The sequence below is a fragment of the Dermacentor variabilis genome, chromosome 3 (genome assembly GCF_050947875.1).
Source record: "Dermacentor variabilis isolate Ectoservices chromosome 3, ASM5094787v1, whole genome shotgun sequence".
NCBI classification, from domain to species: Eukaryota; Metazoa; Arthropoda; class Arachnida; order Ixodida; family Ixodidae; genus Dermacentor; species Dermacentor variabilis.
The window spans coordinates 167,119,385-167,136,387 of record NC_134570.1 but is presented as its reverse complement, the minus strand read 5'-3'; the positions used below and the strand labels follow the sequence as shown (position 1 = coordinate 167,136,387).

At 44.6% G+C, this 17,003-nt stretch overlaps 1 protein-coding gene across 3 annotated transcripts in view; it reads right to left on the bottom strand.

Annotated features, from left to right (window-relative positions):
* Positions 1 to 13,760, bottom strand: part of LOC142576501 (chymotrypsinogen A-like) — a 43,205-nt gene extending 29,445 nt beyond the window's left edge. For 2 of the 3 annotated variants that reach the window (XM_075686656.1, XM_075686657.1), the window contains exon 1: positions 13,300 to 13,759. In XM_075686656.1, coding sequence (XP_075542771.1) covers positions 13,300 to 13,438 — 139 coding nt within the window. In that variant the 5' untranslated portion in view covers positions 13,439 to 13,759. Of the gene's footprint in view, positions 1 to 13,299 lie in introns of all 3 variants that reach the window. The other variant, XM_075686655.1, reaches the window with a different exon arrangement.
* Between the last annotated feature and the right edge of the window lie 3,243 nt (positions 13,761 to 17,003).

Below are 17,003 nucleotides of genomic sequence, written 5' to 3'. Positions count from 1 at the left end.
TTGCGCCTTTCAGATAGCACTAGCACATAACTTTTACTACAGCTGAGCGTCCGCAACATGCGCAAAGGGTTAATAGAGGCACAGCAAATCTAGCAACTCGAGAGACTAATCAGGATACTAATGGGAAGGAGCATCCTGGACAAACTCGGGATAACCTATCGCAAGCAGCACGGCTACAAGACATCCCTCCGAATGCTGATCAGGGAAGAGCTCCAGGTGGCTAATCTACCCAATAACATGCACACCGAACTCAATCATGGTCGAAGAGAAAGTAGAGCCAACGCATTACTGCAAGCCTTCGGGAGGGACAATGAAGCGCTGTTCGTAGACAAGGCAGAATAAGAGGATTGACGCGTCTTCGCAGTGGCAGTCCTCAATACCGATAAAGAATTGATCAGTTCTTGTAGTATACGCGGCAAAAACACTGAGGAAGAGGCGGCGATAGCCTTAGCTATCGTTAACCCCGGTTGCAGATACGTACTTAGTGACTCGCAGACGGCGGTCAGAAACTATGCACAAAGCATAATTTCGCCGAAGGCCGTGGCTATACTCAAAGCCAATGCCAACTATATCACCATGTAAGAGATGGATGACCGACACATTCTATCGTTCCTGGCTCACACGTCCCCCGAAACCCCCGTACCCAACCTCAACGAGGTCTACCGCGTAGCGCGAGGTCTCACATTCCTCGCCCACCTGGGGAGTGAAAATCCAGCGGAGGGATGGATAGAGAGGCACATAATGACCAGGTACTGTGACATTCCAAAGTTTTATAGAAAATGGACACCTGTTTATACACCCCCTAACCCAAACTCGACAGGGCCTATACGGTAGACTGGAGGCAGTTACAAACCAAGACCTTCCCCAGCCCCGTTCATCGCAGGAGTATATATCCAGAGATCTCTTCAGACGATAACTGCAAACTATGGGGCTGGGCTCACGCACCTCTTAAATACATCCTCAGGGAACGTGAGGTTATAGGCAAATAAAATGCAGTCTCGCCAGATGACGCTGCGGCACGGTGGACGGCCGCGCTGTACAGCTCAAACCTGCAAGGTCAACTATGGGCCATCAAGCAAGCCCGTAAGGCGGCGAGCAGACATGATCTCCGGACTTCCTCGGGGGCGACATTGGTCCTGGCGACGAGTTTGCTGAATATTTATTAAAGTTGTTACCACCACCATCTAACTGTCAACAGCTTTTGCACATATAGGCTTAACGGTAGCTAACAAGACATTTGCGCTCCAGAAGCAGTCCAGTCCGAAAATGAGGTCTTTCTACTAATTCATCGTTTGCGCTCGTCGCAAACGAGAGCAGCCTACCACATAACGATTGCTTGGGAGCAGCAACAGGACTTGTAATGTGGTCCTTATTGCTTCGAGATTGCATATTAACTGCGAAGCATTTCTTGGCAGACATTTGCCACTTTGACAATATCTTTCTAGCCGCCTAGGTTTGGTGATTTCATGGCCGTTTCGTTAACTTGGTATGTACCAAAATTGGCACATCATGACAAGAGTGTATGACAAACATAAATGGTAGGACATAACAAGAATGGCATGATATGCGTGTCATGTATGTTATGAAACCACCGCCTACGTCTTGGTATGCACCAAAATTTGCATAGTATGACAAGAGTGTACGACGAACATAAATGATAGGTTACAATATGAATATCATGACATGCGTGCCATACAGCTGATAAAACAGCCACCTACGTCTTGGTGCTCTCATGATCGTTTCCTTAATTTGGCATTATCCGAATTAGCATAGTATGACTAGAATGTGTGACGAACACAAATGATAGGTAATGAGGTGAATGTCATGACATGCATTTGGTGTAGGTCATGAAACAGCCGCCTACGTCTTGGTGCTCTCCTGGTCGTTTCGTTAACCTAATAGGCTGCCCGCACACTGCTCCGCATAACATTGATTCACACGGGGCTTTTTTATTCTCGATACAATAACCTGGAAATCAGACACGCCATCTCGATTCATTGAGACAACAATCCATTGCGTGGTTAGCTGGAATGTTTGTCGTAGTGAAGTATTGCGCTATATTTCGAGACGATCAGCAAGCATTTGTGCAAGTAGCGCTACAGTCATCAAAACTAAGCCTTGTGCTGGCACTTGGTCATCATAGGTTGCGGTAAGTTTGAGTAAAAGCGCGACCGGATGCTCAGCCATACTTGAAGCTCACAGCGCGTCATGTCATAGGGCGATTTCGCCGCTGACTGGAAGCATACATCGCTGCAGCTTTGAATGGCTGTCATGTGTAGCATTCTTTTAACTTTTATGGTGGCTGTAGACATACTACTCTCAAAGATAAAAGCTCTGGAGCGAAATCATTCTGCGTGGTAAGACGGCCTGGCCTTTCAAAATATTTCCGTCACTGATTATTTCAGTCTGATTATTTGACATAAAATCATTGAGCCCAATCGCTTGCATGAATTCTTGCTATTTACTAGCTTACGTAAGAGAACCAGTACTACGTGCTTCCCTACTTAGGTATTTTCATACATATGCTTTTTGTAATGCACTAATACCCGTGTCACACGGGCAACTCGGATCTCCTTCAAACTTCCTTCCCTTAAAGGACCACAAGGGAGTTTCACCTCAAATGAGTTGGCTCCGTGTCACACGGCCTACAAGCGAGCTTCTTAATGCTGCCGTTGGGGGCCCATTAGGCGCTGCTCACCTCGTACGCAGTCATGAAAGAAACACGTTATATATTGCTAAAAAGGTTGGGTTACTTGTCTTTTCTTACAAAACACAATTATTTATGCATTGCATTCTAAAAATGTCATCTATCTTAAAGACAAAAAAACGAGCATGTACTCAACATAACATGTACCTCATACACAGCAATTTTGTCGGCTCTGCTAGCCACCACTACCGGGTAGGCGAATTAACGCCCACGTTTCCGCTTTGGTCCACGTCGTTCGTAGGATAGGTGGCCGGCTACGCTCCTCTTGGGAAAGACGTGAATCACACAGTCCGCATGCGCGAGACGTGCGATCGCGTTGACCAAAACAACAAAAAATGGCGCAGTCAGGGCTAACGCAGCAGCCATTCGAGAGTTGAATGTAGCTGCTCAACTCAAATATCTTAGTCAGTGCTCAAATACTATATTATATGCAATAAAAATTGGTTATAATTGCTGGTAAAAGTGAAATTAATAAAAACGAGGGTGATTTTTCGACTCGTAATTCAAGCACGCTGGGAACAAGAGTACTTCCTTCAGTCTGCAAGGGAGATCTTCGTTCTCCTTTCGCTAAGTCCTTTGCTAAAGGAGTGCCGCGTGACACAGCGCGCATCTCGCTCGAGATAAAGACGTCATTGGTTGAAAGGAGTTAAAAGGACTTTAGCCTCGTCCGTGTGACAGGGGTATAAGACATCCACTGAAATGTATACGTTTCCTGATGGTGACTGTGCTGCTTAGTCACCCGCGACGCATTTGCCTTCTTTAGAAGCACAAGAAGTGTTCCTGTCATAAATGTAGTGAGACCTGTACGCAGTCCTTCCATGAACGTGCCTGCTTTTCGTTATTCAATGGAGGAGACGCAGGTTTGTTTAACACTTTTACGATCAATAGTTGTAGGTGTCCTCAGGTTGTACATAACAGTTTTCTTTCTTTTTTCTGAAGTTTACTCGCCAGCGTTGACTGGGGCAGCCACAGTTCCTTAAAAAATCTTGTAGGCGTGCCGAACGAAGTGGGATGTTCCTAGCCTGGTTATTTCGAAGCACATTTCATAGGTCACTTCCTTCCGTAAGCTGCAATGCCAGCTAGTCACGCAGTGTGCACAAATATCTGAAGCCACTATTCTTGTGTTTACTAGAAAGACAATTTTTTCGTTGTAAGGTAATATAGTGATAAATAATTATTCACATATAACTCAAGCTACAGAACCATGAAGTGAGAAACAGATAAAGCAGAAACTATTGCCGCCAGTCTCTAATTGGGAATATGACAGGAAGTACAAGTGCGTTTGTTGAGCATTGCCACTCTCTGAACGACCTCCTTTTTCATACAGGTCTTCTTTTTCCTTTTTTTGCATGACATCTACAATGTCTTTGCCCCTTCCGCCATGAAATCCCTATAATCACTCATCATCTACAATGAGTGACCCACATATATAAGGACTCAAGTGCACCGCGCATGAAAAGATGATATGCTGTAGATTATGTGCTGCAGAAACCACGAAATACTGTTAATAGCTGACGCAGTAGTTGCCAAGAATTTCCCGGGCAATTAATATCTTCTTTGGCAGCAGCACAGGCCCTCCATATTAACAAAATAGGTTGACCAATGCCTTACAAAGGAAGTTTATGTTCGTACATAAAATGTATTGAAGGTCACAGTGCGCTGGTTCGCTGGAGCAGTAGGCGACAACCAGGCCCCGTATGCATAAAAAAAGTACTAACGCCATAAAAATGACCGTGAGAGCAGGTGACAGCCAACACAGATGAGAGAAGTATTGGTACATGCGTTCGCCACCTAAAATATGGGCGCAGTCACTCAATGAAGAAGGCGAACTGGCTCCTTGCTCAAGATACCGCATTCATTACTCAGCGCACTGCTTTGTTTTTTTTAAATATATCGTGTAAAAGGTATTCAGTATAATTACTACTTCCATCGGTAACATTTTGGTAGAAGGGTGCGTTCCCCGTCCGCGCTACGGACTCCGCAGCGGCCGCACCGTCCATCTATCGGCAATGGCTCTCTGCGACTACACCTCGTCTCCGCCTACGACTTGGGTTCCAGCAGCAGTACGTCACGCATTTTTATCCCTGCGATCCTGGCACTTTCTCCGGCCAAGATAGTGTTGAGGTCGAATATTGTTTCAACATGCTGTATGAGTTCTTCAGCAAACATAACCAGTGGCACCCAATCGTAATGCTTGCAAATGCAACCTTCAACTTAGGTGGAATTTCCCGCGTCTGGTTCCAAACACATTAGGAAGAGCTCTCTAGCTGGAATATTTCCAAGCAAAAGCTCTGTGACCTACTTGCGGGAAGATGTTATCATCGAAGGCGGCCAGTCAGTACAAAACACTACTTATGAAACCCAAACCTACTCGCTGAAACATGGGAGGCTGCGATCTCCAAGCCGGACCGGGTAGACCAGCGAGAACTCGTCGCCTGGGCCCGGAGAGCGATCCAAGCCAGAGGCTTCCTGGAATAAGGGACCCTTCCACCTCGACTGACAAGTCACAGCTTCAAATAAAGGTTCATTTATTCATTCATTCATTTTCAGGCGGAATTCACAAGTGCTTCTGTTCGTAAGTGTTGTTTGTGAGTGGGCGGGCACCTTTGCTATGATTATTTCCATCATCACAATCGACTGGTGTATACTGTTGTGAGCACTTAATATATGAGTATTTTTTTCCAGAATACTAAGGCCACGTCTCCACACTTTGTGATTTGGTAGAACATAGTACTTGCTCTGGGGCTGGATTATTATTTCTTGAATTGCGTTTCTTGTACCTGAAAGAATACAGTTCAAGTTGTCTTCCGCGTAAAGACGTCGTTGCAGCAGAGTGTCAAGAGTGTCAGGCACATGCTCAGCTACAGAATGTCAAGCACACTTGAACGAATGTAGTGAAAGTTTTTTTTTCAGTACAGGTGGCTCTATAAGCATGCGCAATAGTGGACTACTTGTTGGAAAATCTGCATGTTGGGCTTGGAAAACTCAATAAAAAAGTAAAATGAAGCGAAACCTTCTTTATTTTTATGTTAATATTTCGCTCAACCTCCTGTGGCACGAGAGACTCACAATTGACGTGGATGCCCAATTAGCAAGCACGACTAGCCGGTCCAACTTTCGATCGCTTAAGCTATAATACTACAATCTCCAGCTGTTATTGATGTAAGCTACCGTTCCTACGATGATGGAGGCGGTCAAGTGCCACTTCTTTAGGCGCGTTAATGTAGACTGTTGGTTCAAGAAATTCAACAATGAATATTTTTTATTTGTGCAGCACATTATATTGTATGTTTAAATTGTTCTACAGGAAGCGCTCACACACGCCAACAGTTTTGAGACTTTGCTGTGCATGTTGATTCTCCGATAATGATGACGTATTGCGTGACGCATATCGTGTTTGACGTCCCGTAAAGAATGCACTTGTCTCACGCTTATTCAAAACGAAGTTACTTGTACGTGTACGCTGCGGTCATTACTGGTAATTCCTAAACAAATAACGTATCATTCAATGATTGTTTTACGAGAAATCACGCAGTATTCGAAGTACATGTGATAAGTTATAGCGAAGCCAATTTTTCTCTATACAAAGAGCCTGCTGTCTCACAGATTTAACCAGTTTTACCGTTACTAGCTGCAGTTTAATAAGAATTTCAAAACACATGCATCAGTAAGTGAGTAACATTGTGTCACACATCATTCACGGTTGGCGGGTTACGCTCTTACCTTGATGCTCGGCAACGTGCCTGAAAGAACGCGCTGTTCTCGTTCCTTCCTTTTGAGCAATCTACCTTGGCCTTGTGCCCACACGGAGTTTCGAGTTGGCATCTAAAGCATCACCCATACGCCAGGACTTCGAAGGCTAGGACACGCTGAAAGCAAAGGGTGTCGCAACGCATGGGCAATTGTGCTGAGAAGACAGACGCCAAAGCCAACTTTAAAGTATAAGTCAGCGGTTTGGGCGTCTAAACAGTCAATACTAGGAGTGAATGCAACATGAGAAGGGATAGGGTAGAAGGTGTATCCTGTAGTTTTTAACAATTATCCCTGTGGCCCTGATTGGTCTGAAACCCACCCAGGACTACAAAGTCTAATACCCCCACCCACAACCACAGAATTCCCAATAATCTATTACAAAACTTCTATAGGCGTTTTTTTTTCGCTGGCCGGCGTTCAGGCATCTGCCACTAATCTCAGCAATGGGCGTGATGGCGACATGATGCCCCGAATTCTAGATTTTGGTGAAAGCCAACACTAGACAACACTTGCCATACAGAAGGCTCGGGAAAGCATGCCTTTGATGTAGGTGGCAAACTACTGATACGCAACTCCCTGCGATCCCTGCTCACAACTAACACAAAGAAATTTTGGGAATCAGTGTGTCCGGAGCGACAGGACAACAACATAATTTTGCATGATAACGACCCCATTCCGATTCCAGACCATGACTGTCCAAACACCATCAATTCATTCTTTTCATCAGTACACACCATAGATGACGATTCTGAGGTGGCTGATCTTGACTACCCTTTCTTACAGCCCATTGACATTACTGTCGACGGCATCGCATCCATTATAAATAATCCGAAAGTATACACATCAGCAGGCGTTGACGACATAAACTCAAAGGTACAAAAACACTATATCAGTCTCGAGTAAAATATTATCTCATATATTCCGGCAATCGCTATCGACAGGAATCCTTCCCCAAGACTGGAAAATCGCGAAGGTCATTCCCATCTTTAAATCTGGCAATCGAAATTGACGCAATACCTAGGCATAACCCTGACAAGGAACCTTTCCTGGACTACACATATCAACAACATTTGCGGAAATGCCTCCCGATCCTTGGTATATTTACGCCGGAACCTCCGTAAGACACCGACAAATGTCCGCAAATTAGCCTACCTTACATTTGTTCGCCCTAAACTGGAATTTGCTTCTTTAGTATGGTCCCCTCATTACATTTATTTAACCACTATACTAGAATCAGTTCAGAATAGAGCCGCTCGATTCATTTAACAAAATTACAACTGGAACGAAAGTATAACGCAAATTAAAAAACAATCTATCAATGCCTTCTTTGAACACTCGTCGCGATGTAGCACTTATATTGCTGTTTCACATGTACGTGCACGGACCGAGGTCATCACCAATAGCGTTGCAAGTTTCTCCATTCACCTCACGTAGATTGCACAATCATATTTCTTTCACGCGCATCTACGGCAAAACAGACGCTTTAACTCATCTGCGCTTCCACGTGTCATCCGCTTGTGGAACGACCTTCTCGATATCCTGGTAGCTGAAGCTAACAAAGAAACATTCCGTCATGACATAAACATTCATTTCTTACTTTAGAAAAAAACTTCTTGTCTGCGTTGCGTCTTGTATGCTTTTTTTTACAATATTAGAGTTTGCGTAAACTTGACTCTTCGTTGTATTATTATTAACAAAGCATTGTATAATTGTATAATTTTGTATAATTGTTTGCTCTTTATACTGCGTAAATATTTTTTTCCTTTACGCAATGCCCATTCTTCGGGCCTGTAAGGTATTTTGTATAAACTGCTGTGAAAGAAAAGCTTTGCCAATTTGGCCTCAGGCGCCGAATTCATCAAGCTTTCGTTCGTACCAGCCATTAGCCACTGGCGGTCCACATTCGCGAATAATGCTGCTCGTCATTGCGATAGCCTGGCATATGCTAATGGGAGAGTTCTAGGCTGCGAACTTTCACTACGGCAATGGTCAAGAGCACGATGCTATGTCGGTTATTTGGTTTCACCGAGGGCGGTCGTTAGGTTACCGCCTCGTGTTTTCCTTTAGCACTCCAGAAAGCGAAGCAAAGCGAAACTGCTCACAACCACCACTAATATCCGAACTAATCTCCCTGCGGGAATCTGCAATTGGCAGATGGATGTTCTATAACCATCATGCTATAACGAAGCCTTAGTGATTTGCGTGGGTTTGCCGCTGCACAAGACTCTGATATTGGTGGCGTCTGCCCATGCATTTCGGACGAGGACGACGTTGTATAGATTGCAAAAAAAAAAAAGAATTCATTTTTGCGAATATGATGATACCCGCTGTGAGAGTCTGCAATTGTCGCACTCGGCGAACTTGGAAGCCAAAGGAACCGCTGAAGTATTGATATTTTTGATAGTAGGGTCCAGCGTTTTGTCGCCTTTCCGGAACAATGTACAACATCTTTTGTGGCTTTCGCAAAGTACGTATCTGTCTCTGACGTTAAATGTATGTATGCCTTAAAAATAACAAGGGTAAGAAATCACGCTACGGCGGCTAAAATATATTGAAACGAACACGAGACTCTTCAGCCCCCGCACGGAAGTCTTCTTCACAAACTGCCTGAACGGGTGTTTGCATTTTGCCTAAATTGCCAGTGTTTAACGTGACAGAGTTGCACTGCAGGCTATGAGTGATGCCGTAGTCTGGTGGGCGGAACACAAAGTTGTCAATTAAGAAATTCCCGCAACTTGCGACGCTCCTGGAGGCTACGTCAAGTAAATTTTAAGGAAACATGCAGATCCAACCCAATGCTGGAATGTGAATGACGCGAAGCTTGTTTCAGTAAGCCAGGTTGCCGTAATAGCGAACAACAAATAGCGCAACGTCTCACTCTGTAGCCGTCAGCTGTCTGATACGCGATAACGAAGGCGACGTATGACTCGGGTCGAGGGAAGAACGTTGATGAGAAGTAAGACATTTATTTAAATATATTCATGCCTCGATATGCCTTGTGTCACAGAGCCACATCGTTTTTGGGTCATCGACCAAGATTGGGCACACATCAACTTGCATATGCCCAGTGCCGAATTTGTCGGTTTGGGTGCACACTCAGTGGCTCCCATAACAAGTGATCCAAATTTTCTGCAGGGTCAAGTAGCGGCCAGCATCGAGTTGTCTCTCGCGCATGAGTTCAATGAGGCAAGTTTCTACTCGGCAAGACCAATCATAGCCAGTGTTCCATGTTTAGTGCATGCATTCACAAGAATATCCAGAGGAAACGGCTACCGAAGTCAAGTTCTTAAAAAAAAATCAAAGAAAGCCTCTCTTTAAAGTCCACTAGCACAAAGACAAGTTAGGATGATGTGATGGCTGTTGTGGGTCGTGGATTTTAATTCTGGTTGATAGGCTTCCTCTGGTGGTTGAAAAGTACGCTTTGAGCAAGATACGTTCTATACTGGGCTCACATTTTTACGGAGAAGAAACGATGTTTACAGAACATAGGTTTCATATACGAGCAAGATTCGATGTTTTGTTCAATTCTGTAGGTGTGGAGGTCGTATCCAGGCCATTATATTCAAGTGCAATGCAAAATTATCTTGGTAGCCCGTAGTTGTGTTATGCATGTCTTAACGCTAGACTGGGCACAGCGCTATCGTATTTTCGGCTCGATTAATATTTACTCAGACTGATGTACGCTTCAGGCATCACAATATTTATTTCCCCATCTTATCAATATCTATAACTCTCTATTCATTCCTGGTTACTGTTAATCCCAGAGGGGGATTTTTACATATGATACTTTACGTATTCGCATTATTTGGTGAGAAAGAATGCCGCTTACTCCTAAACATTGAATGATGTCAACCATTTCAAGGTCACTGTAAAAGGGTTCCACACAACCATTTAATGCTTGTCTGCTTACCCGTGTTTTACTTAATTCTTCCACCAATGGCATTGGCGCTAAACGTGCAGCGATGGAGGACGAAGATTATTGCAGGAATACCGCTAAAGTGTTATGGACAATGTCTCCTCTAGGCTATTCGTGTTTTTTCACAGTGCAATAGTGTGTTATCTCTCCCACATTTCGGGATCATCACGTGCGCGCAGTTGATAAGTAGCGCTGGCGATGTCGCTTATCACAGTTGTCTCCAACAATTGATTGTGTAATAGAAGCGCAACGAAAGACTAAAACGAGTGCCTGTCCTTGATCTTTCCCGCGCTCGCATCGTGCAATCATACGGCACTAAATGGCACGTTCCTAGCCTCAAAGTGTACAGAGGCACAAGCAAGTCAGTAGAGCGCAGAGACAGCGTTCTTCCGTCCGAAATGATTTACGTTTCAAGGTTCACGAGGATAGACATTAGGGGCAGCCGCCCTTACCCGGTCGGCGCAACCACGAATGCACGTGCTGTGTGAAAATGGTTATCTTCCTTCGTTTTTTTTTTTTTTTGAGAACAGGGCACCACTTCGAGTAGTATAGTCAGCTTCTCGGAAGAGCAGAAAAATAATCCGGATCCCCATCGGACTGGACTGTGTCATGCAATAAGAGGACACGTGTTCCCTCAGGACAGGGTAATTGCATCGCCGCGAGATTTAAGTTCGCGTAATTGGACACGCGCGTATCAAAGACAGATGTTGATTTTGGTTTCCGTTGGGAAAACAAAATTAATTCCGGCATTTTACGTGCCGAAGCCACAATCTTATCGGAGGCCCGCTGTAGGGGAGTACTCCTGATTAATTGGGAGCCCCTGGGGTTCTTTAATGGGCACCTATATATAAGCTCACAAGCATTACCCCCCCCCCCCCCCCTTATAGAAGTGCAGCCACCACGGCCGGGATTGAACCCTCGACCCTCTCGAGCTAAACCGTGCAACCTAAAATTGTCACTAAACTATCGCGGCTGGTGGTGGCTTTTGCATCATTAACACCATCTCTGGGGCCTACTTGAGGCTATCTAACAAGGAGCGCCGGCTTTTTCTTTTTTTTTGGAGAAACACCACCAGAGCAGCGTTTATTGCATGTAGAGAAGTGTTCAATGGAAGTAAACGGGTCAACAGCCTACGTAACCGAATCGGGCGGACATCCAGTAATGGCAATGGTTGTGGGTGCTGCTCCAACGAAATGCAAGTTGTGTTATCTACTACTTTCTTTTCCCCTTCGTCTTATAAAAGAAATATGAAGCTCATGGCAAACACACGCAGCATCTATAATTTGATGTATTAAGAAAAAAAGAATACCGCTACACTTCACTTACTGTATTGTCGGCTCGTATTATAGGGTTCTTAATAAAAAAAATCAAGCCTCTCCTTTAGCTTGTTTCCTCTCTCTCACGCGTGGAAGCGGAAATTTGATCTTTGGCGCACGCCTGAGCAATTGCGGGACGCTGAGCGCGACAGCCCTGTTCAGCGCGTGTCAGACAACAGCGACGCTGAGTAGGCCAGTCCTCTTAATACATGCAACGGCAAAGCACCTTGTAGTTAATGTCAGGTTCCGCTAAGCAGCAACCTGCAAACTCGGTGTTATCTGATACGCGCATTAACAAGATATTCACTGTTCCAAAGCAACACTGATAAATTTATCGGCGTGTCATTGTTTACGGACGCAGGCTTGTATTTATAACGAAGTATCTAGTCGTATAATTCGCAAGATCCTTCTGTTACGTTGGAAACATTTCTTTTCTTTTATCACTATGTTGAAGGTGTTCTGTTATTCATAGTTATAATTTATTTGCGTATTCCTTAAGATTTTTGTATATTTGTTTTCTTACTTCCCTGTCTATAATCGAGCAGCCTGAGGTTATATTGTGATAGAGTTCCTCGTTTGGGTTGAGTTTGTTGGGTTTCGTTGTTGCGGTTGGCATGTATTCGTCTGCAACCTCACACTATAGCAGCTATATGCAATAATGCACCCGATCAGTATTGCTTAGTTCTAATACGCATGCTATACCCACAAATAAGAAAAGTTTCAGAAGCATGTTACACTCCTGTAGAACGTGAAGGAAAAAGCCGGCTGCACACGTGGCAATGCATCAAGTTATGCTATCGGAGAGGTCAGACTTCTTGCAAGACATACCGAGCTGCAGTCTTAGGGAAACGTATAGCGTTGTAGGTCGACCTCCTCAACAATACATACGAGCATCTAATGCTCTACCTAGAGGTTCTTTTATTCTTTCGTTCATTCTCTCTTTCTTTCCGTCTTTATTTCGCTATTCTTTCTTTCGTTTATTCATGTTCAGCCATTGCAGCTTTGCTTGCTTATGTGGCTATGAGCCATTCGTGGTCAGGATCTTTTTTGCTTCATTGAATTTTTGCATCACTGGACTAGTCGCCGCTTTTCTCGGGTATGAGCCATTGCAACGAGCCACTTAATGCTTTCTCCCTAATAAATAAAAAAAACTCATTACAGAAATTGCGGTACACTACAATCCTTGTGTAATCCTGAAATACACAGCAATAACACTATCACTTAGCATGTATCCGCAAAAATGGTTCCCTGTACTTTTTTCTTGTGTATTAACGAAGCACCGGTACGTTTTGCGTCTTCATGCGGCACGCGAATCAATTTTGAGGCCTTAACTCGGATAGAAAATGTCACATTGATTACCAGTTCTCCTCATAGAGATAGAAAAGTTGCCGAGTTGCCCCGCCCCGTAATATTTTTTTGAATATTCGGTATTATAATGTCATTCCCGCACTGATGCGGGTAAACGAAAGAGGCTAACATATCCTACCCGTGCCGTGCGAAGCACGTACTCTAAACGGCAGTTACAGCTGTTCCAACCCACCAGCGCGCGTATACGCGTGCGTATGCATATAGGCGCGAGTTCCGTGCTTCTTGCCGGCATCACTCACCGGTCATCGACGCCGGCGGGGCCCGCACAGAAGCAGCCAGGACTTGCCCAGTTGAACTTGCGCCGAGAACGACAAGCACGAGCGATGCAGGCAGGAATGCTTTCGTTGACACCGTTTCCCTGAGGCCGCCCATATTCATAAGCGCCTCAAGTTAACGACGCGGGTACACCGAATCAACCGAAGCTCGCGCGATGTACAGCGACGTTACACAGACACACGCCGCTAAAAAGTGCAAGGTCTCGCAGTTATGAAAGAATGATGTAAGAGCAGATTCGAGTTGGTGACCTCGTGGACGTAAAAACGACAGCCTTATTCGGTGCCTATTACTCGCTGTGTCCGCTTTCCGGCGGCCTACAGAGGCTCTGTTAGGAGCTGTGCGGAATCACACCGGACGCAAGCCTTATGTCGTTTCCCCTACTAAGGTCGCGCGCGATACCGACCCGGTCCTCTTCGTTCGCAGACGAACGAGCGCTGTGGGCGAGATAAGTTAAATCGCCAGCGCTTTGGCGCCTTCCCGTATTTTGAAACCGGCGCCGGGCGGTCACCGTTCGGGTGCTATCGGCTTCGAAGAGCAGAGGGGGCTGAACGCAAGCACGCTGTCTCGCACGTGACGGTAAAAGGAAAAAAAAAGAAAACGAAGAAAGCGCCCACTCTGCGTTTCCTTTTGTCTGGATATCTTCCTTTTGTCACAATTTAGTTTTGTCTCAAAGGCGTCCACATTGTTCAGCTATTATGGGAAATGGACTTATTTCGCTGCCTTTGTACAATGTCAGAGATGGAACTGGCTCGCACAGAAAACTGCAATCAAGTTCACTTGACGAGAATTCGAGTCCGGTTAGAAGGACTCTAGCGCGGGAACACGATTGACATGATATATTATCGGCCTAACGTTACTGCAGGTTAGCAAAAACAAACGGGCAGCTAGAAAAGATGTCTAACGACAAACTGATGCTCGTAATAAACGTAATGTATCACTGGAACAATGAAAAAAGAGAATAAAAAATATCTATAGTAAAGCAACAATATTCAAAGACTGCGCTTAGCCATTGCATCCCCTAGCCTTTCACTCACAGAGGATTAAATATCAGAGCGACACAACGGTCGACCGCATATACAAAAACTTGAAAGCACTGATACAGAAACTCAACTTTCATAAGATTACGACAAATACAAAAAAAAGAAAGTCGGGTTCATTTGCAGCTGCATGTTCAAGGTGTACATTTTGTGCGTACATAGCATTTAACAAAACAACAAGTAGGGTATGCAGTATCATTGGCTTTCACAGCACAATAGTGAGAATTCGGCTTTCCAGTTCCCATCTGACCATGAACTGTATGTGCAAGTTTCCGTTGCCAGTATTGCCAGGTGCTGAAATGATTACTAAGGGTTTTCCAGGTATTGCTTATATATCAGACCAGGATACTAGAACTGAATATATTTATTCCGAAACTAAACTGGAGCGGTATTTGATGTTATAAACATACTTTATGAAAGTTTATTGGTATTATTATTATTATTATTATTATTATTATTATTATTATTATTATTATTATTATTATTATTATTATTATTATTATTATTATTATTATTATTATTATTATTATTATTATTGGTGCTACAGAACTACCAACCTCTTCTTTTGTGTGTGTCATTTCGATCTTCAGATTAAAGGGACACTAAAGAGAAAAATGATTTGCTCTGAATCAATAAATTACCTTTCTACGGCACTAAAAACACCCCTCTTACGCTTGGTAAACCAGAAAAAGTACAAGAACGAAAGACGGATGGCGACGCCGCCTAGAAGTTCTTGCAACTGGTCGCTGTGACGTCATGAATAGCGGTACAGATTGACTACATTGTGTTCTAAAGCAACAATATATTAAGCATGGCAAGTTTCGGGAACCCTTACTCAGCCAACGCGGCCCAAATGCGAAAACATACTTTGCAATCTCTGACATCACACTGACCTACCGGCGTCGGGGTTTCGGCGCGAAATTCAAATACTGATGGTTCGACCTTGATTTTCTCATCTTATTATCAAACTGATATGTGGGAAAGGCTGCCTGCGGGACTCTCAAACAATGCTTTATAAGTGTCAACTGATTTATTGTTTCACTTAAGTGTCCCTTTAAAGAAAACTTCCCAAAACTTGTTTCATGCCATAGCCCGGCTGGCTAGTAATATGGTGCACGTCTCTCAAGCAGTCTATAACAAAGAACAGCTGGATGTGATTTATTTTGAACACAGTAAGACGGGTTTGATGTAGTGTCGCAAATTATTCGTTCGAAAGTTTACGCAACTTGATTTGCACAAATTGACCATAACACTTGTAAGCAGCTACCTCTGCGACCGGTACTGCTTCCTTAGCGTAAAAGGTCAGTCGTTAAAACTTTATGCGGCTACAAGTGTAGTTGCTCAAGAGTCTCTGCTAGGTCCTCTTCTTTCTTCGTTGTTTATTAACGACGTTTCGGCAATCATTCAAAGCTCTTCAATTTTGTTATATGCTGATGGTGTGAAACTATTCAAAGTTGTAAAAAATGCAAATGATTGCGCCGCTCTTCAGGAGCACATCGCTAATTTTGAGTCATGGTGTTCTTGAAACAAGCTTACCAAAAGCGAATCAAAAGCTAAAATAACCTGCTTCGCGCGGAATACTCACAGGATTGTGCTTCCTTACAGCGTTATAGGTGACCTCCTGCCAAGCGCTCAGGGAACTAAGGACCTTCGATAGATCTCTGATTTTCTCCACCCCACGCTCGACAGGCGAGACTGTGTGCACTTCGAACGCTCGACACAGTCTGTCGTGTGACGAGAGACTTCAACCAAGCCGAGCCCATTGCAACTTTTTATAACAGTGCATGCCTTCCAGTTCTTGAGCACACTGCGAAAATTTTTATACCCTTGAAGGGGCCCTCACCAGGCCCCATCGCAAGTTTACGTTGCATGCCGGAAGTTGTTACGTGTCCTCCAGGGAGCGTAATTCCGCAAAAAGTTTTCAAGCCGACTCATTAATAGCCGAGATAGAAATATTTCGGTGCCCCGAACCCCTGATTTCGCAGCCGGGCTCCGTTTGCATAGTGAGACTCCCTCTCCATTCGCCCCGTCTAACCTTCGCAAGCGAAATTCCTTCCCTGCGTTCTCCCGTGCCGGACTTCGAGGATCGCGTGACATATAGGTCACGGGCCCCGCCTTCACCTTTTTTTTCTCGCATATTTTTTTTTCAGGGTGCGCACTTCCACTGGCGGCGTTGCGCGCGAGCTGTCATCGTTTCGTGCAGCGCACGCTTGCACAACGACACATGACTAGCCGTAGAATTCCGTGCTACACGAGTACTAAGGCAGAACGAACGGAACGCAGAGCATGATCACGCGCCAGAACACGGTAGAAAATGACAGTTTCGGTACCAGCGCACGTGACCGCACCTCCGTGGGAACAAGCAGACGAAGCGGAAGTACATCTCCATTGCTTCGGTCGAACTAAAGCAAAAAACACGCAAACATTCCGTTTGTGTGTTTTATTATTTCTCTAGCAACAGATCACACAAATAACAGATGGCGCCTTGAATAATTCCCGAAGTCACGTGTCACCACGAGTGACGTCGGACTGCGGACTCGAGTACGTAGGCTCAAGGACGCGACTACGTCATCCTCCGGCTTGGAACGCGGCGACCGCGAGAAGGAAAAACGGTGTTCGGTTTGGAATTT